Raw genomic sequence first — 22,285 nt, forward strand, 5'->3', positions numbered from 1 at the left:
AAATTATGTTTAGTTACTTGTAGAACAGAACCTAAATGTTTTGATTTCATCTATAGGTTGTCTATAATCTTTGTCTCCTGGCTACTGTTAGGGGTGCACATGAATATAGAGCTCAATGACTTGATGATTCTTGCTGCAATACACCTTTGGAATCACTTTTAACTTTCCCCTGGAAATGTTTATGTGCACAAAATTACGCTCCACAAAATTACAAAAGAATCAATTTCTGTACATTGTTACAATTGCAACAAGAAAAAAAGCTAAAATTAACCCGAATAATGTGTTTGTGGTAACATATATTTGGTTCATAGGTGTATCCCAAAACCAGCATGCAGTCAGATGGGGACAGTGGACTTAATCTTGAGGCCCAGCTGACACATAAAGAAAGAGAGTGGAAAGAACTTCAAGCTGTAAGGGTTCATCAGCTGGAGAGTTCTCTCAAAAAGGCCCAGGAGGAGTGCTCTACTCTCAGGTATACATCCACCTCATTTCAAAGTAACAGTGAATCTGCTTGGAAGGTAAATTTTAAGAATTCCAACAGACCCTTCAGACAACTGTTGGCTGGTGTTGACTCCCTGGCAGGAAGTGAATAGAATCTACCCACTGTTAAGTCAAGTTCCTCTGCTTCACAGTTCATAGCCAGAGATATCTATTCAACAAACACAAACAAGATCAGATCAGGTGAACCAGGGACAGTTGATTGGCCCAACTGAGGTTAGTTGGCCAATAACTCCCTAGATTCAAAAGGCTGGATATGAGCATATGAGAGAAGTTCAATTTTATGTTTGGTTTAATTTATGTTCATTTATGCGCCTGTTTATGCTGAAAAGCGAATAGCTTGTCTCTGGCTGGTCCCGGTGGCAACGTCCACAATTTGTTTATAGATTCAAATCAGTTCATTTAAATATTATTTGTATAGCATCAAATTACAACATACATTATCTCCAGGAACTTTACATCGTAAGGTCAAACCCTGCAATATTTTAGAAGAACCCAACAGTTTCTACAATGAGCAAACAATTACAGTCACATTTCCCAGAGCCCAAGTTGGCATCTTCAAATTATGTTTTGTGTCCAGCCAACATTACAAAATCAAAACATATAGGCCACAGACTGTTGCCACTCTATGCTGGCAACAGCCTGTGGCCTATGGGGCTAGAACAGTAATATTGGCACTGAACGTAGGATTGGTCGGTACACTGGTGTCATATAACCCTTTTCCGCCAAGGCAGTTCCAGGGCCATTTCAGAGCCAGTGCCTAATCTGAAACCAGTTCTTTGTGTTTTGATGGCCAAAGAACTGGCTCTCGGCCAGTAAAAACTGGTTCCGTAGTGGCACCAACTCGTTGCTGGTCTAGAAGTACCAAAAAAGTTACCTTCATGCAAGGTGCATTGCAAAAATGGAGCAGCCCTGATCAATTAAAGCATGGTGAGTTCAATCAACCAAATCACTCAAATTTTATTTGTACAGCCCATATTCACTAATCACAATTTGGTGCGACATCCTCTGTCCTTAACCCTCAACAAGAGTTAGGAAAAAAACCAAAAAAAAAACGTATTAACATGGGAAAAAGAACATAGAAACTTCAGAGAATGTTTTTAATGTGATAAAGAGGGGGAAGACGAAAGAGAAGCTCCATGTGTCATGTGTCCCCTGACATTCTAGACCAGGGGTGGGCAAACTTTTTGACTCGCGGGCCACAATGGGTTCTAAAATTTGACAGAGGGGCCGGGCCAGGAACAGATGGATGGAGTGTTTGTGTGAACTAATATAAATGACATGTAAAAATCATTACATTAAAGGATTTGGCCTTTAACAGGTAGCAAAGCATTTATTTGCAAGGCAATTTAACAAATTGCACGAACATGAACAATACAAAAAAATATCGTAACGTGACTGATCAAACATCATGAAAACATCTGAGGCCTGCGCCCAAACCAATTACCTCACTTGAACTTCTTTATTATCTACATTAACAGGTTAGAGCAGGCTGTGTGTCGGAGATTTGGCTCCAACCTCGCTGCAGCAACACATCATCACTTTCAGTTTCAGTGGGAACAGTGTTGTTGATCTCCCATTTTTGCCAGTGCATCCAAGTCTGGAGTTATTTTGGTTGTGGCAATTCTCAGGATAGATCTGAGGTGCTGATCCATTAACTTTGATCTGTGACGGGCTTTGTTGGCGTTCATGACGCTGAATATCTGCTCACACACATAAGTCGAGCCAAACAAAGTCAGCATCTTCGGTTTGGAAACGTGGCTCTGTTAAATAGACTCGACGCCGAAACTATCGGTGCAGGGCGCGAGGGTTCACACATGACGCGGAAGGCTCCGATGTGCCGCGTATACGGCCCGGGGGCCGTACTTTGCCCATGTCTGTTCTAGACCTATACCAGCATATCTAAGAGCAGGTCCAAGATAAGCCTGAACCAGCTCTAACTATAAGCTTAATCATATATGAAGGTTTTAAGCCTACTCTTTAAACGTAGAGGGGGTTTCTGCCTACTGAACTGAAACTGGGAGATGATTCCAAAGGAGAGGAGCTTGATGGCTGATTTTGGACAAGCTGCAGAGTCAAAAATCTATTTTGGATGAAACAAAGGCTCGGACTATTTTGTCTGCATCTTTTTGAGACAGGACATGTCTGATTTTTGAGATGTTACGTAAGTGAAAGAAGGCAGTCCTAAAAATTTGTTTTAAGTGAGAATCAAAGGACAAATCAGGATCAAAGATGACTCCCAGATTCCTGACTGTTTCACTGGAAGCAAGGGCAATGTCATCAAGCACAGCTATGCCATTAGATTATGTATTTCTACGGTGTTTAGGGCCATGTATTAGAACCTCTGTTTTATCTGAGTTTAATAAGAGAAAATCGCGAGTCATCCAGCTTTTTATGTTCTTGAAACATGCTTGAAGTTTAGTTAATTGATTACACTGTTACACTGGTTTTATTGATAGGTATAACTGGGTCATCCACATAGCAGTTAAAATGTACAGAGTCTGTCCTGATAGTGTTTCCTAATGGAAGCATATATAATGAGAAAAAATTGGGCCGAGCACAGAGCCCTGAGCAACACCATGGCTAACTTTGGTGCGCACAGATGACTCATCGTTAATTTGCACAAATTGGAATCGATCTGAAAATAGGATTTAAACCAGGTTAGGGCGGTTCCTTAAATGCCAATTAACTATTCTAGTCTCTGTAATATTATTTGATGATCAATAGTGTTGAATGCTGCACTAAGATCTAACAGGACCAGAACAGACACAAACCCTTGATCTGAAGCTATTAGAAGGATGACTCTTGCCAAGGCTGTCTCCGTGCTATGCTGAACAAGCCTGACTGAAAGTCTTCATATACATAACTTTCCTGGAGGAACTCACTTTGGCGACAACCTTCTCAAGGATTTTAGACAGGAAGGGGAGGGTGGATATTGGTCTGTAGTTGGCTAAAACCTCCGGGTCCAGGGTGAGTTTTTTGAGAAGGGGTTTGATTACAGCTAGCTTAAAGGACTGTGGTGCATATCCTGATGATAATGATAGATTGATTGGATTCAGTAAAGTACTGTTAATTAGGGAATTTCTTTAAGTAACTTTGTAGGAATGGGATCTAAGATACAAGTTGTGGGTTTAGACAATTATTGTGGTCAGCTGGTCAGTCTCAGCTTTTCCTGAGATTTCTATGGTTGATGATGTATTAGCATCAATTGAGGGCAGGAGATGGTAGACTTTATTTAGAATGGTTAAATATTTTATTGTTGAAGAAGGTCATAAAGATATTGCTATTTAGGGATCGAGGAATACTGGGTTCGATGGAGCTGTGACTCTCTGTCAGCCTGGCTACAGTGCTGAAGAGAAACTTGGGGTTGTTTTTATTTTCTTCTATTAATGTGGAGTAATAGGCCTTCTTATATACTTCAAGACTATCTTTCCAGGCTAGATGATTTTCAACCCAATTTTTCAAGTGCAACTTCCTTTCTAGTTTTCTTGTAGCTTGTTTTAATTCATGTGAGTTGGAATTATACCAGGGAGCTAATTTACTATGTTTAATACTTCTTTTTTGGAGGCGCTATGGAGTATAATGTTAATCGTAATGAGTTTACAGAGCTATTGAGAAAATGGTCAATCTCAATGGAGCTATGCAATGCATTACATATTACTATTCTGTATACCTATTATGTGCATGTATTATGTTGCCTAGTGGTGTGTGCAGCTTGCCTTGCAGTGTATACTTATGCTTATCCTTCTTCTTCCGTAAAAGATTTCGTCCTGCTACTCTTTATTGCACATACACAAGAGATATAAAAAAAACATAATTATGTTGAATGGTGTGCTATGACATTTCTAAGACTTTCGTCTGGCAGTTCGCTAAAAAATCGCGATAAAGCGGCCATAACCAATGAATGGGACTCAAGGTCTCTATATCAAAAGAGCGAGAGTGAGAAAAAGACTGATATTCAGCTACTTTTTGTGTGTTAAGACTGCTCTCAGAGCCACAAATGGAGGTTGTCATACATGATGTTTCGATCAAAAACTTTGGGCTGTATCCATTTATTTAACTTTAGTTTTCCGTTGCCCCTCTCCATTGGGTCTAATGTTAATTTTGAGAGGAAATTTCTGGAAGGAGCTACAAAGTCAAACCTTTCTAACTCGCTCCCATGGTCACATTATTTGACTATTACCAATAAATAAGAATGTATCTGTGTTTTCGGCAAAGTCTTGGGATTCTCACTGTGTTTTTATTTCACAGATAGGACTAATAGTTTTTGAATAATCGCAAGTTGTTCGAGGGCTGAGCCAGAGCATAGATCTGTCATCCCCAGTGGGGTTAGGGTTAGAGCCCCAAACTCACACTTTTCTAACTCCCTCCCACGGTCACATTTTTTGACTCTAACCAATAAAAAATATATTTGTGTGTTCGGCAAAGTCTTTGGATTCTCATGGTGTCTTATAGTTTTTGAAAAGGAGTGATTTTTCGGGAGCTGCGCTAGGCCTTAGATCTCTCTCTTCCCACACAAATGTCACTTGGACAGTGAATCAGTGGTCTTGGGTTCGGGAGGAATTTTCTAGTACTTCTTTATGTTTCAGAGCAGTGCTACTGTGCTCACATTTTATTGACAACAGTACTATTAATGGTGAATAGTCTGTATTCATATAGCACTTTTCTAGTCTTGATGACCACTCAATGCGCTGCTTTTGCTATTCACCCATTCACACACATTCATACAGTGCATCTATGTGCAGTATTTTCTAAATTTTGGGGTTTTGGGGTTGTCCAAGAACACTTCGGCATGCGGAATGGGAAAGACAGGGGTTGAAATGCCGACCCTCTGGAGGATGACCAATCTATCCCCTGAGCCACAGCCGTTAAAAGTTACAGGTCCTTTCATACCAGTACTGACACAGCTACATTTCTTACGTTTTTATGCCTCTGCGCTGGCAACAGCCAGTGGCTGAAGGCAGTATGTTTTCGGGGTTGTCTGTTTGTCCCATTTTCATGAACGTCTTGAGGAAATTCTTTCAATGTGGTGCAAATATTCACCTAGACTTAAGGATAACACTAGATTTTGGTATTCAAGGGTCAATGTCAAAGGAGCCTCATGTTTTTCTTAAACATGATATCTTAAGATCAGCTTGAGGTAATTTCTTCAAATTCTTTAATAACATACAAAGATGAACTGATTAGATTTTAGTGGCTGAAGTCAAAAGTTCAAGGTCATGTGACCTCATATTCTTGTGAACGTGATATATCAGGAATGCATTAAGGGAATTTCATTACATGTGGCAAAAACATTCACTTGGACCCAAAAATGATCTGATTAGATTTAGGGGTCAAAGGTCAAGGTTATGATGACCTCAGAAGGCAAATTTATTGCCTTTTGAGCGCAATATCTGCGAAAGGCCTCTAGGGCAGGGGTTCTCAACCTTTTTAACCTCAAGGCCCACCTTTTCATACATGTAGTGGTCCAGGGTCCATTAACATATATATCCCAAATTGTTTTTGGCTAATTGATTCTAGTCTTTGTTATATCTTAATTGTATTAAATATCTACAACAAAGCCAATCCCTGTGGCCACTTCTGCTTTCTCTGCTGGTTGTTGTATGCTCTGTGGTAAATGGGGGTAAATGATGATGGTCTTCATAGCCCCCCTTTGCGGTGCACCCAGCGTAAGTTTGGAAGGCTTCAGCGCCTCATTTGAAAGTGTCAAGCCGCACTCCAGACACTGGGCTCTGGGCTCTGGGCTCTCCATCATCACCTCCGTTGAAATTATCTGACTTGCAACATTCAAAAGAACCAATTTCACTGTTTCAACCACCTTACCTGCTACTACCTGTCTGTTAGGTAGTTGCTGATTTACTGACAGATAGGGATGGATACAGTGTGCTGCGTTAGCTCCAAAACAATTGGTGGTGCAGAATAAAGTGCAATTTCAGGTTGATTGTATCGTCCACTGACCTGTTTTCTTGGTAGGGAGACGAGAGGATGTCCAGCGTGGGGCCTGTGATGTTGTTCAGATGGGGCGACACCTCTCTCTAAGGATGTCATAACCACAGATATTAGAGCACACTGATACAGTCTAGTGATATGGGATTAAGGATTGGGATGGTTGTGGTGCTTTAATGATCTGTTGAGTATAGATGTAAAACTATTAAATGATGATAATGATGACATCAGGTGTCCATTTAGACCACGTGCTTCAAAAGACACTCTGTGCTTACATTAGTTCAGGTCTTTGTTTTTGTGATAGCCAATTAATTGTCATTTTGCATTTTCTCAGAGAACTCTACTTACAACTGAGGGAAGATTTTCAGTTCAACCTTGCAATCCTGGATGAACGAGACAAAGAGTTGGAGAAATATGATGTAATAACTGCCAGAGCTCTGCGTGTGGAGCACAAGAGGTATGTTTCATTTAGCAGAAGCAACCAATTAAATTCTGTTACTTAGTACTTCATTGGGGCCCCTGGTAGTTCGGTCCAAGGCAATTGCCGACCTTTGCCTAATGGTGAAGTCCGCCTCTTCTTTTCATTAATTTTTAAAATTGTGTTGACTGTGATTTTGTGGAACCAGTGCTCACCTTGGTAATGTTTGTATGATATTCAAAGTGAGGCGAAAGAAGAACAATAATAGCCCTAGTAGACACAGTGACTATATCAATCAAGTAATACTGAATTACTGCCACAAAAAACATTTGGAGTTTCAGGGGTAAACCGTGTCTGCTGATATCTTCCAATGAGGTGTTGGACTTTTAGTCTTGTGTGGTGTCATCCAAGTATCTGCAAGCCCAGATTCATATTGTAGTCGAAACGAGGTCATTTCCACCGTGTTTTGCGCCTGAAGGTCCACCAGAAGTGGCTAAGCTAGTGGACATTAGAATTTCCGACTGTCCTTGAATGCACCTCGTCGTAAGATATCAGAACACATCTAGGCTTTAAAACACGGTGTAAATGACCTCGTTTAGAGTCGAATATGATTGTTGGCGCGTGTGGACACTTGGATTAGACCACAGGAGCAGTATGGAGGCAGGTTCTATTTTTGTTCATTTTTTTTTTGACATCTAAAGATAGTTCACTAATATCTTCAATTGTATTGGATTCGGCTGCTACATGGCAGCTACACCGTTTACCCCTGAAACTCCAGAACTGTTTTGTGGAATCAAACACTTCACCCACCCCTCCATTGGCATAGGGGTGAGTAGATAATGAGTGAATTATCATTTTTGGGTTAAAGGGGACATAGCATGCCCATTTTACCACAAGTTGATATGGTTCCTTGGGGTCTTAATGAAATGTCTGTAACATACTTTGGTCAAAATACCACAAGGATCATTTAAAACAGCACCCCTTTTACCCTGTATAAAACAGCCCTCCACAGAGTGACCTGTTTTGAGTGCCTGTTCCTTTAAATGCTAATGAGCCAGCTCCACCCTCCCCCCTCTCCCCCCATGATTTTAAATGATATAAATTACATATTTTATATGATATAAATTATCAAATATGCATCCCATACTTTGTATTCCCCTTCTGTTGTCCTGGAGTTTTAATTTTCCCAATCACATAATTAAATGTCCCCCTCTGCCCATCCACTACAAGCACACAAGCAGTCAGACAGAGAGAGAAAGAGAGGGGTGGGGGGGGGGCTATGAAGACCATCATTTACCCCTGAACCCCGACATTCAACGGGTACAACAACAAGCGGAGAAAGCAGAATCGCGGGCTGACCTTATATATACAGTCTATGGGGCTGACCAGCGGAGAAATGCACGTCCCATGTGAACAGCCAGGCGGCTGCGCGCTTGAGAATGGCGCTGCGCTGCCTCGCAGCGGCGCTTCCGCGTCCGGTGTAAACCCGGCGTAATGAGTGGGGGGGCTCTGTGTGTTTGTGCCAGTGTTACAGTAGTGCTGAACACTGCGGAAGTCTTCCACACTGCTGGCTGTGTGGCGTTGACACAAATTCCAGCTCACGCACGGGAGAGCGAGCGGTCGCTCCCGAGCAGCTGCTGCAGCCTCCCAGTCCCAACGATCCAGACAAATGCCACATGTGAGTGAATCGCGGGCTGACCAGCAGAGAAATGCTCGTCCCGTGTGAACAGCCAGGCGGCTGCGTGCTTGGGAACGGCGCTGCGCTGCCTCGCAGCCTTGCTGCGTCCGGTGTAAACCCGGCGTAACGAGTGTGGGGGCAAGGCCATGTAGGGAGACTTCCAGTGCCTTGTTACGACACAAAACCCAGGAAGCTCAATCGAGTCACTCAAGCATGACGTTTCTGACTTAGAGGAACCATAACAAAACGCGCGAGTGTTTTTTTTCCAGAGTTTTTGGGTTGGTAGACATGCCAGATACCCACATTAACCTGTAGAAGCACTAACAAAGTGGAATTTGCATGCTATGTCCCCTTTAAGTATTCTTTTAAATGGTGAGCCAGGAGGAATAAATTGAGAACCAGACAAGAAAAGGCAAACAGCACTCCGAGTTTTTCTTCCTCGTTTGAAGGGCCTTTTTTGTGAAGGGTAGGACCACTCAAGTTGTTTAGATCCCTTTAGGGCCATGGATAAGTACATGCTGTTACATTGCTGTTTGAGGCAGGTAAAAATGTGGCATGCAAAACGCCAGTTACAGTAAAATTGTTTCATCATCTAAATTTCCGCAGGAGAACTACTGTACATGCATGAACTGAAAACAAGTCATCCACAAGCATCAACGTTAATCATTACTCTACTGAGCTGATACATCACTTGTGCGTCACAAACCAATCATCACTATTATATAGCCAGCCCAGGATTTTTTTTCATCACTTTAGTAAGCAAGTGGCTTTGTAATACTAGCTTGACCATTTAATTTAAATCTAGATTCAGTTCTCTTTGTTAGGATTTGTTTCATGTCTTGCTATGAAACACCCTTGCATGCCCTAAACAGGAGCTTTTTATTACATTACGCCAGCCTATTGGCTGGCCTTGATTTCGTGTATGTTGTGAGAGGTGGCCCCGCATCCCCCCTATATAACGTGCTGACAAACCGAAATTCATCATTTAAAATCTTCTGTTGGCTTCACAGAAGCCAAAGCCCACATTGGAAGAGCCGCTCCAGAGCCTAGCTTAACTGTTCACAGATACGAGCACACACCTCGTCACTGAATGCTTTGCTCTGGGTAGTAGTTCAGTGTGTTGGGCAACAGTTAGCTAGAAGAAATTGTAGTTGTTGGTGCTCGGTTAGTGTTGAAGTAGCCACACATCAGCGCTAGCCAAGAAAGGAGAGCAGCAATATACCCACTTGCAAGGTGGGTCGGTGACAATACCCACCTGTTTAAAGTTATCCCCACAGAGTAGCAATACACTACACGGTTAGCTTTCACACCAGTTACACGCAGTAACATCACTGTTTCACCACAATAAAAGTTCCCCCACACTCTTTAGCCGAGTCGTAGCTTTATATAGCACTCAGCTCCTAAAAGAGCTGAGTGCTATCAACCCAACAGTGCAACTGTTTACATGGCCCGGCTGAGGAGAGGCTAATTACCTGGCACACGTTTGGTTTAGCTAGCAATGGGTACACCAGAAACACCGTCAACCTTTGCTGCAGAGGATAAGCCTTACCTGCAAGTGTGTCCGTGCGGTGTAAAACTAAATCTCACATTGGTACTCGCACCCGGTATGTGCAAACTATCTGGGACTGCATCACTCACCTTGCCGGACGAGTGCGTCCACTTTTCCGGTTTTCTCTTAAGATGCTGTACCTGAGTCTAAGATCTTGGCAATGATGGCAATGCTGTAAGAGCTTTTGGAATGCGGATGACAGCTGGTCCGAGGGAGAGTCGCTCTCTGTCCCTGAATGCATCATTACTCCTGATGGCCTATTAGGCAGAGCTAGCTGAGGAGACGACTGCAAAGCCAGACATAAAACTGTGCGAGGAGATCTGCATTGTTACAGACCCCTGCCTACACCTTCATAAGGCTGCAGTTGTTGGGACCCACTATTGGTGAACAATAGTTGGGCCTACATGTGTAGACAAAGCCTGCTGTCACATACCTCCTTTGTTTTGAAGGCAAAGGAGAGCTTCCAGAACTCAGTCTCCCAAAGTCCTTCATCTTCACACCTAGGTGTTAAACCTGCCCCTTGACACAACTTTCAACTATTGGTCACTGTGAGCCTCATGACCCATGAGGTCACCAGGCCAATAAAACCCCAGTTCACCCTGTTTTTTCTCTCTTTCTACTCACTTCTCCTGGAGGAGAGGTGGGTATCTCTCCCTCTTCCTTATCACTTCTCCTGAAGGAGAGGTGTTCCTCTCCTGCTCACCTAGCCAGGGAGACTGTGACCAATCAGAGATCCAAGCTCTTTCAACCATTAGTTATGTTATGCTATTCACAGACTCAGGGTCTTTCTTTGCATGCACCTAACTACTTTCTTTAACCTGGCAGCAACACCTGACACACTCATCTCCCCAAACTTACTCATACATGTGACCTCAGCCACATAGTCCCACCATTCCTTGTGGCCTTTGTCTTCATAGTGGCCAGCCACCATTTTAAACACACACACACACACACACACACACACACACACTCACATACACATCTGTATATAGTAAGTACTTGTATTTATTTTGTGTGTTTTACCTTTATTATTTTCATAATAAATGCTAAGAACTCCATATCCTTCAACTTTGTTGAAAAATTACTACTGACGTTGTAATTTTGGTTAAAGTTAGTAATTTTGTGAGACTAAATCAATAAATTGGCTATCTTTTCCCGTCTGAAGGGTGCTGCCCCGAATTAGCTTCAAATGTCAATTAAAGTTATTATTTAATACTAATATTTTTAATAGTAATATTAAATATTTTTCTGATTCTTCAAATTTATTGAATACCCAAAGGCACACCATTTAAGGGTGCCACGTTTAAGGTAGAATAATGCCAACACAGTCTAGGCGACGGGCAGAGCTATTGGTCTGATGGTCGTAAAGGAGAGAGCCATTTGGTCAAATCTCATCAACCTTGCCACCCAGAGAGGTCCAACCAACTATCACTGGACCCCTCCCTAAGGCTCAGTCTGTGCTACAGGCAGCTCCCAGGGCTCCACACACCAAGGGCCAGGAGGGCGTCGTTTCTCATCACCCCCATTGACCCCTCATCTGTTCTACCCCTCACCTTGCACTCTGCTGATGGCATACACAAAATCAGAATGGGTGTTAAAAATGATAGACAGTGAGTGCATTTTCATTCCAGATGCTTTTTAACCCCAATGAAAGGGGGGCAAGGCACGTGTCGTCAAATTTATGACGTTTTTCTATTTGAAAGCGTTTTCTTAATTTGCAGTGCTTTTAATTCTCTAGGCCACCTTAATATTGTATGAGTTGCTTATCCTTTCAATTGATAATCACATTTGAACGTGAATTATAATATTCAGTAAGTACTCAAGTTGTGCAAATGTAAATGTAATTTATTGAAATGTAAATCAGACGTTATTGTAGATGAACTCTGAAAATATGTTGACATGAAGTGACATGAAACATAAAGGTGGACAATATTAAAATTATAAAATGTAAAAGTTAACACATTTCTTTTAAAATAATAAACACTCCATATAGTCCATATGGTGGAAGAAAAATGAGATAAAAAAGTGGGATTGTAGATATGAGGAAGAGCAAAGGTGAAAACAGTGTTGTGGCTAAATATTAGGGCTGCACCTATCGATTATTATTATTAATCTAACAATACATTTTTGATTGATCGATTAATCTAACAATACATTTTGGGATTAATCTAACGATTATTTTTTATTCCTGGATTAATATATTAATGAATTTGTCAAAAATAAATTAAAAAATGTGTCTGTCATTTTTATTTATTTAATCATCTTCTCTTAAATGCAAACAAATCTGACAAAAAACTATTATTCCACTACAAAAAATGTAGCCCAGTCTGAACTGCCAATCAGCTTTGACAGTCCCATACAAAATCTCTCCTCCAATCAAATTAAAGGAATATATCAATCTACATTTAGCTGTCCAACAACAAAATAAATGCAAACCAAAGTAAAATCCAAGTAACATTCTGGAGTAATATCAAAACACTGTGTAAAATTCAATAATAATACATTTAATAAATAAATAAATATAAGAGCTTTTGAAAAAGGTATCTTAAAATAAAGTGCATGATTTCAGAAAAAATAAATAAAAAGATTTGGTTTTGGTTTGAGTTTCCTTTTTTTTCTTAATATATAACTACATTACACATATAAACAATCTCAACAAATAGAAATAACTAAACAGCTTTAACATTTTTGTTCCCACTTTCTCTTGTTCAGTGAGAGAAGTTAACTCTACCGTGTGCTGCCAGGATTTAACACCGTAAAGACGGTAAAAGCTGCGCTGGTTAAAAATGTTTTCGCTTCAGCTTGCTTTTCAGGTGAGTCCATGCTTTGACTGTGTGCAGCCACCTCCCATACGATGCCTCGACGCGCATTGTGCAAATCGTTGTATTTACATAAGCGATTACGTCGATAATGTCGACGCGTCGCCCCAGCCCTACTACAGATGTTATATTATTGACTTGCCAAATGTATGTAGTTGCAGGTCATCTTTAGTTGAGAAAGGAAAACATGAAGTGTTGTGCAGATGAAGCTGGTGCAGGTCATCATGTGTGTCATGACTGGCTGTGGCAGATAGAGCCTGCTTCTGCTCCCCACCCTGATTTGACTCACCTGCATCTTGCTATCTCCTGATTCTCTGTGTATATTAACCCTGTGTGTCCTCCCTCAGGTTCCCAGTTCGTTGTGTGTTCCTCGTGTCGCCTCGTACCAGCGTTATTTCCTCGTGAGTTTTTCTGTGTGTGACCATGACCATTTCCTGCTGTGACTCCTTTTTGCCTGCTCCTTTTGATACCATTGCCTCGTGCCTCGACTAACCGTGTACCGACCTGGACTTCAATAAAACCACCCTATCTATCCCTCTGCCTTGTGAACCGTGCATTCTTGGGTCCTCCATCTCCTGGTTCTGATAATGTGGACCAGCCTGAATCTACCTGGTTGCTGCTGCCACAGTGGATGTGCAGCAGGTGAAAGCACCACAGATGACCTCAGCAAGAACTGATGTACTGAAAGAAATAAACATATTGTACAAATATATAAAATGCCTTTCTACCTCATCTGTAATATTCAAGGTAATAACCTCTCACAGTGCTGTAGGTAACAGTACACATCAAGTCCCTCAACTTCTCTCAGTGTGAAAACAGACAAATATATAATAAATATGAGAACTGTTAACAGCAGTGTGTGGGGATTATAATCATATCTTAAATGTCCTATAATTACACATCTGCACTGAGTCTAATTCACTCTGATTCCTTAACAGGCTAAAAACGAGGTGGTAATAGTAAGATGGTTATACAAGCCTGTATCAGAACATTTGTGAAACATTATATAGTTACTATCACATGCAACTTACACATGTAGCTTATTAATATTAAATTATTAACTTGACGCATGTAAGCATATTTAGTATGATTATGATAATAGATAAATCAATTCGTTTTGTTGTATAGTTTCAGGGTAACTTACCTCTTGTTAAGTTCGTTGTGACCACTGCGACCATCCCGAACAACAACACCTCAGCTTTAGCCGGTTAGCAACAGTGGGTAGCATGTAGCCTAGCTCTTTAGTCTGAGCTAACCATACGTTGAGCTCTGTGGGTGTGGATCAGCTGTCAATCTTCACTCAACCCACCTCAGCTCAACTCGCGCTCCTCTTCTTTGCCCATTTTTGGGTTAGCCAGGAACTAGGAGGAGTCAGGCACCAGCAAGATGGCGCCAGGTGAAAGGCCCACTGAGAGCCGTATATGCACTCTTCAGAAACCAACGGATGACGTCACAGACATTACGTCCATCTTTATATACAGTCTATGCTCATGACGCTGTGGACAGTACACAAAAGATAAAGACAGACCACCCGGCTTAGCTGGCTGAAGAGGAACTCACTGGCACTGTTGGCAGCCACACTACCTGCATTCAGCGTGGATCCCACCGAGCGTGTTAGCTCATGACACCACGAGCAATACACTAGAATAAGGCCTTGATAACACTTTCGAAGGCAGAAAAACAGACAAGCTGGCTTGGCAGACTAGAGAGGAAAACCCCAGCTGCTGTTAACAGGCACCGCCTCCACTCAGCACACCTCCCACCAAGCGCGTTAGCTCATGAGACCGCAAACAATACACTAGAATGGGGAGACAGCAAGGGGGATCATTCCACGTACGTTTGGAATATGTAATGGAGTGAAGATATAGTTTTGATATGATAGAGAAAGTCCATCTTTCAACAAAATGATCCATTCTAGCCAGAACATACTGTAACAATTGGTGGTTGGAACATGTAAAAAAGTCCCTTAATCTAGATGCCACAGACAGAGCTATGCAGCTCAGTCATTTCTTTACTAAGGGAAGAAGGGCTTACAGATGTTTGTAGCAGCAGAAGGTCAAAATCGGAGAAACCAATTAGCAAACAGGTCCAGAAGGGAATGAATACAATCTAACATCCACAAAATAGCCAACAAAAGTCAACATACAGGTAGGACAGACAAAGAGGAGGAATTCAGTGAATAAACATAATGTTCTGGCAACTCAAGAGGTGAAAGACAAAGCTTTAAATACACTTGGACTATTTAGCAAATGAGAAATAGGTGAAACTGGTGGGAAAAACTAAAAGACAGGAAGTAAAATCTGTACAGACTAATAAAATGGGAAACACAAACAGGTTCAGAGCAGAAAGTAGTAGGCTGATTGTCATACCTTTCTAAAACTCAAACGTTTTTCTAACTATATCAGTGGTATGATATAATTCTCTCTCTCTCTCTCTCTCTCTCTCTCTATCTCTCTCTCTCTCTCTCGGTGTGTATGTGTGTGTGTGGCCGGATGGTAGCACTTTGGCTGGTGAAATGGAAAAGCAAACAGAGGAGTATGAGGGGATTAAAAGGAATTTGCAGTGCATAATACAAGAGCTAGAGGGAGAGATGACCCTGCAGAAACAGGTGAGCACACACACACACACACACACACAGATTTAGAAAACAAAGCAGAACTGTAGTGTGCAGGTGCGTGTGGGGTTGGGCAGGGAGATGTATCGTTTGGATTTGTGACACAAAACCGTGGATGTTTGGACCGCGATTTGGGTCTCGGTTTGAGAATCGCTACAGCCCTACCACATAGTTGTCACTGACCCACTAAGGAAGATACCAAACACCAATTGATGTTAGCGGATGTTAGAGATTACCAGCGGATGTTGGCCATATCTTCAGTTGTGAACGTAGCGTCAAAAGGTGTTTCGGCCTTTTAATCAGAAGACACTCTCTTCTGTGGCTTGTTCTTAATCAAATAAATCCTGTGACAAACAAACATGCTAAAGGATAGCTGATTAAGTTTTTGATAATGGAAATATAGCAAACCAAAGTGAGTCAGCTGTCTCTTGCAGTAACATGTGCAGTTAAACCTTATTCAAACATGCAGACACATGTAAAAGGTGACACTGCATTTCTGTAGCTGCAGATTTTCATCTACTGCAGTCATACTGGCACCATCTTCCTGCAAATAGAATGAATGAATTATATTAGATACAGTGTTTTAAGAAAATAACACCTACTCACACATGGGTCATGTATGATTTAAGCATTTTGTGATGAGGTTTTACAAGCAACATTATGTCTCCACTCACTGATATATAAAGGGCTAGTATTAGTTAGGCCAATTACAATGAGAGACTGATACCTGTTGAGGAAAAGTAGTTAAAACCTTGGACATAGCACCCCCATCACAGACTGTTGTAGGAAACTGTTGGATATTTTCTGCCAAGACTTCTCCTTTGCCATATTTTGATATTTTTCCTTCCATGGTATACATGAGTTTGAATACTTCATATAGAGCTCTATGATCACCTGTTGCTCTGCTGCAGAAAAACACACTGCACAGGTATTTTCCTTTTTTGGTGACAGTGTAGCCTCTTTTCTACAATCAATAATAGGGCTGCAACTTACGATTATTTTCATAATCAATTAATATGTTTTCGATCAGTTATTAATCGGATAAAAATATAAAAGCTACATTTAACCCTTTCCAGCAGTTATTCGAAAGTAACTTCATCTGCTGTATGTATTACAGACACCTGCAACTTAATTTTGATGATAATTCCAGTTTTAGATATTTACAATTTAAGTTTGACTAGTCATAAATCAAGTTTAAGATGTCTTAATTCACTTAAATTCAACAATCCTGAATTAAGTTTGAACTAGTCAGTGTGGCGTTTTAGATATCACGAAATTGAATTATAAATTGTGATAATTAAATTGTAGATGTCTTAAACTGGAATTAAAGATTACATTATAATATAACAATATTTCAACTAAATCGTAGATATCTAAGTTACGCTCCCGTCTAGGGGGGTAGGAGCGCAGCATAAAAGTACAAAACCTGTTCCCTCCCCGGTCCCCAAACCAGAGTCGGAACACTGATATTCAGTGCAGAGAGGTAATTTATTACTTACACAAAGCAGTGAGAAGTGACAGTAAACTGAAGTGATTATTGTTCAGGTTGAACCCAGGCAAAAAAAACAAACCAAAGAATCTATCTCCTCAAAGAAAAGTGCTGGGTAAACCTACTGAAATAAACAAATGAACCAAAAGACATTAACTAAACCTCTTAAGCTTTATTCCTATCTTTATTCAAGAGCGTGGTCTTTCAGTTTGAGAGCATGACTTGTTGAATTTATGTTCAGATTGTGTATTACTTTTAATCAAAACCCTGCCCTTGCACTCAAATAACCCCTGAATGCACTTAAATTTGCTCTGCTTCTGCTCAAACTGTGTGCTTGCACTCAGATATATTGTTGCTCGCACGGATTTCCTGCGCTCCAAGCTTTAGCCCTTCTCTGCGCTCATGAATTGTCGGCTCTTAGAATTCTCCTCGGCTCTTGGAATTTTTTTGTATGACAACCCTCTAAAAATTCCCCAACCAATACAATGCCAGGTGTAGTGTTGACCACTGGTCAACCAATGAAACAAACCCTGCCTCGTTGTGTGTGCGTTCGCTTTACTTCAGAGCGTCTCGTGCGGGCAGTTACTCTTTAACTGGGTTTATCCGCTCCTGCCCTCCACTGCTTTATTATATGGGCTTCCCCTTACTTTCTCTATGACTTTTTGGAATAAAAGGACATATATGGCTTCAGCATGATAATGTGAAGTTTCTTCTACAGTATGGGGTACCAACAACATAGTCAGTTTCACTTAGCTTACTTTCCACAACATACGGACCACAAAACTTTGCCTGAAGGGCAGATTGGAAGATGACAGGATGCAGAGTAGGATCAGACACAAACACAGGAAAGCCTTTATCCAAATAACACTGATTTACAGTGTATTTCCAATGTACAGAAAGTTTACTTCTAACTTGCAAAAACTTCTTCTCAAATAGCTACGATAGGAAAAATATATTCTCCAACATGTCCTTCACTTATAACAACCAATAGTTTACATATTATATTAAAGATTTACATTCTGGAAACTACTAAACTTGAGCCAAACTACAGACACTTGAAGAACAAGACAATCAAGTAAAACAGGATAAGATAATATTTCTTCCAAAAAATAGCCTTAATTTTGAATTGACTATAGCCCCTATACTTTTGCAAGACCCAGGTCCTCATCCTCTTGTTATTTTTTCCAAATACCTCCTTTAGTCACCGAAAGACCACTACCACATCCAGCTCATTTATAGAGCCTCATAATGACACTGTCATTATTATGGTCCAATTGAAGGCTTTCAGCTCAAGATTTCCTCATGGAGATTTGAGGAAGAAATGCTGATGCATCATGATTTTCATCCAGGGCGTTATTGAAGGGATACTTCTCCAAAAAATTAGAATTCACTCATTGTCTACTCACCACTATGCTGAAAAAGGGGTCGGTGAAGTGTCTGAGTCAACAAAACACTTTTGGAGTTTAAGGGATAAACAGCGTAGCAGCCAAATCCAATAAAATTGAAGTAATGATGAAACCAAAGGAGCAGTATGAAGGCATTTTCTGTTTTTATTTTACGTTTCAAGACATGGTCACCAGTTAGTTCATCCTCTGATATCCTCCTCTGGAGCCACGTTAACGTTCGCATGAACACACAGCACAGTAGCATCGCTGTGGCTGAGGGGTAGAGCGGTCGTCCTCCAACCAGTTCAATCCCCAGTCTTCCCCATCAGTCCTTGGGCAAGATGCTGAACCCGGAATTGCCCCTCATAGAACAAAAAAGTGCTGCTAATAGATGCACTGTATGATTGTGTGTGTCAATGGGTGAATGGCAAAAAGCACTTTGAGTGGTCATCAAAACTAGAAAAGTGCTATATAAATACAAACCAAACAATAACCATTTACTTCCGGTAGCAGACATATAGGCTAAAAACATGTATAGTGTCACTATGCATAGTGAGATGTAAGGTGTTGTGGAGCGAAAGCCTAACATAAGTCAAACAGAATTTAAACGTGCAAACGCTGACCAGGATGAGTCCAAGTGAGAGAGAGAGAGCGCAAAGCCGGCTGGGCTTTTATCCTATGGAAGCGCACGGCCCTGGTGCTCTGAAAAGGCTGGCTGTCACCACTGCACTCTTCTGGTACCTTCAAGGACACACAGGAAAACACATTAACTGTCCACCACACCCTCATCTCAGCAGTCAGGCAGGGCCATCACAAGGGGCCGAGCATTTATAGTTCTGCGTAGATGTGTGTGCGTCGCTCTTCAATTACACCGCAGAAACGCTATTGGCTGTGGAGATGAAAAGCTAATCATCGTAGGGTTTTTTATGCTACTGTGTTGATTTTCTTCCAGTTGCCGGTCCGCTTTATTTACAAATTCTCTGGCATCTCTTTTTACTTCAGAACTTGTACTTCAGTGTTACTAAGTGGATAATGTTGAAGTTGTAACTGATAGATGTTGAAGAGCAATGAGTTTTCTGCAATGAACTGCAATGAAAAAAAGAAAGATGTCATCCGTGTTCGTTCCTTCAACTCAATTTAAAAATGGCAGCAAAGCAGGAGATACCGGAAATGCGTCTGCCGGAAATGCGATGCTGCCAAGCGGACCAATTACAGCTCTTGCAGTCTGCTTCGTCTAGATGCGTAGTTAAATTTCTGGAGAGGTGCATGTCAGGCTAAGGCTATCTCTGTACTGTGTTGCGCCCTAAAGCAGGATTGGAGTGGTTCATATAGATCATGGGTGGACATATTCTGCTGGATGCGAGAGGCAACAGCTTTTTCCAGGATTTTACCGAGGAAGGGGAGGTTGGAGTTTCTATTTTTGTATAAGTGTTCTCAATCTTCAACATGTCCATATGTTTAAAATCTCTGAAACACTTTAAGAAATTAATATTAATTTGCATTTTAAGATAGTTAACATCCTTTTATCGGCTGTACAATTAAAGAAAACACAACAATTCATTGTCTTGCACAAGCATGTCAGCAGGCAAATATGCATTAGAGTGCTCTTGAGTGTGAGTAGATTCTGTGTTGAGAAAGTCTTTTCGCACAAGTACGCCTGCCTTGTTAACCAGTCAGGGTCAGTGAGGTGGTCAGCGAGCTGGGATCCATGCTCCATCAGAAATATGCGCACCTCGTCCCGCAGTTCATACAGGCGGCTCAGCACATTTCCCCGCAGAGCAAGTCTGATATTGAGTGGACGTGTTTTTATGTAGTGGACCATTTTTATCGCAATGTCAAGAATATGTTTAAGCTCTGGTTCAAGTGTTTTGCTTGCAAGAGATTCTTATATGTATATATATATATATACATATATACAGGAATATTGACTTATTACAATACAATTACATACAACAATGCTGCAAGAGAAAGCAGAGAAAAGAAAGTTTAAAGAAATTATAAAGAAAAAAAAAGAAAAAAAAAATTTAAAATTTAAAAATTTAAAAAATAAAGATAAAAATTTAAAATTAAAAAGGGGAGAGAGAGGGGAGGGGGGGGCGATGGTTGCCATCTAATCTTTCTCTTGTAGTGGGCTTTGTATGCTCTCATAGTACGACAAGAAAGGGGTCCAGGTTCTCTCAAAGCTCTGTATGGAACCTTTCAGAATATCTGATTTTCTCCAGTTTCAAGAAAGACATGGTGTCTCTAATCCATCTGCTGAATGTGGGTGGTGTTTGTTCCTTCCATAAGAGTAGTATCAGACGTCTGGCAAGCAGAGAGGTGAAAGCTATGACAACATGGGCCCTGCCCTTAAGAGGACGAGCTTCATCAGTAAAGCCAAAAATGGCACATAATGGGTTTGGAGGGATGACCACACCAAACATTTTAGAGTAAGCATGAAAGATGTCTGCCCAAAATGTTCTGAGGAAAGGGCAGGACCAGAACATATGTATGTGATCAGCTGGTTGACTTTTACAGCGGGGACAAGAGGGGTCAACATCAGGGAAAATCTTGGCAAGTTTAGCCCTGGTCCAGTGAACTGTCAGGAGGATTTTAAGTTGAATTAAGCTATGTCTAGCGCATGGGGATGATGTGTGTACTAAGTTTAGCGCAGCCTCCCATTGATCCTCTCTCATTACTTCCCCTAGGTCTTCTTCCCAGAGTGTTCTAGTTTCTTGCAGTGACTGGGGGGAGATGTTGCAGATTTGCTTGTAAAGGACTGAAATTAAGCCTTTACGGTGCGTAGACAAAGTGAGAAGATTGTCAGTTGCGTTATCTGATGGTAAATTTGGAAATGAAGCAATGTTTTTCTGCACAAAATGTCTTACTTGGAGATATCTAAAAAAATGTGATTTTGGCAGGTCAAACTTCTTAGAGAGTTGTGCGAATGATCCAAATTTGCCCTGAAAAAAGAGGCTAAGTGTGGAAGTAATGCCTTTTGCCATCCAGATTTTAAAGGCTGAGTCCAAGGTAAAGGGTGGGAAATTGTAATTATTGACAATTGGGGAGTGAATTGACATTGTAGACAGGTTGAAATGTCTTTTAAACTGTGACCAGATTCCAACTGAGTTAAGGACAATTGGGTTGGAGAAAAATCGGGTATGTGGGGTCGGAGGGGACGGATCGCATAAGACAGAGCGCAAATGGACCGGGCCTCCTGTGCACTCAAGATGTATCCAGGCCTCACTGCTGTCAGGTTGATAGTCCTCCATCCAGAACAATATTTTCTGGATATTACAGGCCCAATAATAATACATAAAATTGGGCAAAGCCAAGCCAGCAAGCCCTTTGGGTCTTTCAAGCGATTGCCTTTTAATCCTGTGTGATTTACCATTCCAGATGAAGGATGCTATGCATCGGTCCAAAGTTGTAAAAAAAATGTCCTTATCAAGATGGGAATGTTTTAGAAGAGGTAAAGAAATTTTGGTATCACAATCATTTTAATTAGGTTAACTCGGCCGACTAAGGAGAGTGGCAGGCTGGACCATCTCACCATATCTTGTTTACACTTTTCCAAGAGCACTCCAAAGTTCTTTATAAATAGCAGTGGAAAAGTGGGCGTGATTTCTACTCCAAGGTATTTAAATCCCTTCTTAACTACTTTGAATGGGAAATGTGATGGGGAAATTTGAGAGGCCGCCTGATTGAGAGGGAACATTTCACTCTTCTGGAGATTAATTTTGTAGCCAGATATTTTCCCAAACTGATTTAGAGTGTTGACAATTGAGGGAACTGCAGTTATAGGGTTAGATGTATATAATAGCAAGTCATCTGCATAGAGGGATAACTTGTGAGTAAGTCCACCTCGCACTATGCCTGAAAACTCATCCGATTGCCTAAGGGCAATGGC

The 22,285-nt window shown here is 41.1% G+C and overlaps 1 protein-coding gene across 1 annotated transcript in view; it reads left to right on the forward strand.

The window, feature by feature from the left end:
• ccdc57 (coiled-coil domain containing 57) overlaps positions 1 to 22,285 on the forward strand; it is a 66,970-nt gene that overhangs the window by 5,588 nt on the left and 39,097 nt on the right. Inside the window, 4 exon segments of the mRNA XM_047338415.1 lie at positions 312 to 472; positions 6,779 to 6,901; positions 13,256 to 13,309; positions 15,408 to 15,516. Of these exon segments, the coding sequence (XP_047194371.1) occupies positions 330 to 472; positions 6,779 to 6,901; positions 13,256 to 13,309; positions 15,408 to 15,516 (429 nt within the window). The 5' untranslated portion in view covers positions 312 to 329.

Source organism: Hippoglossus stenolepis, chromosome 21 (assembly GCF_022539355.2).
Source record: "Hippoglossus stenolepis isolate QCI-W04-F060 chromosome 21, HSTE1.2, whole genome shotgun sequence".
Classification (NCBI taxonomy): domain Eukaryota; kingdom Metazoa; phylum Chordata; class Actinopteri; order Pleuronectiformes; family Pleuronectidae; genus Hippoglossus; species Hippoglossus stenolepis.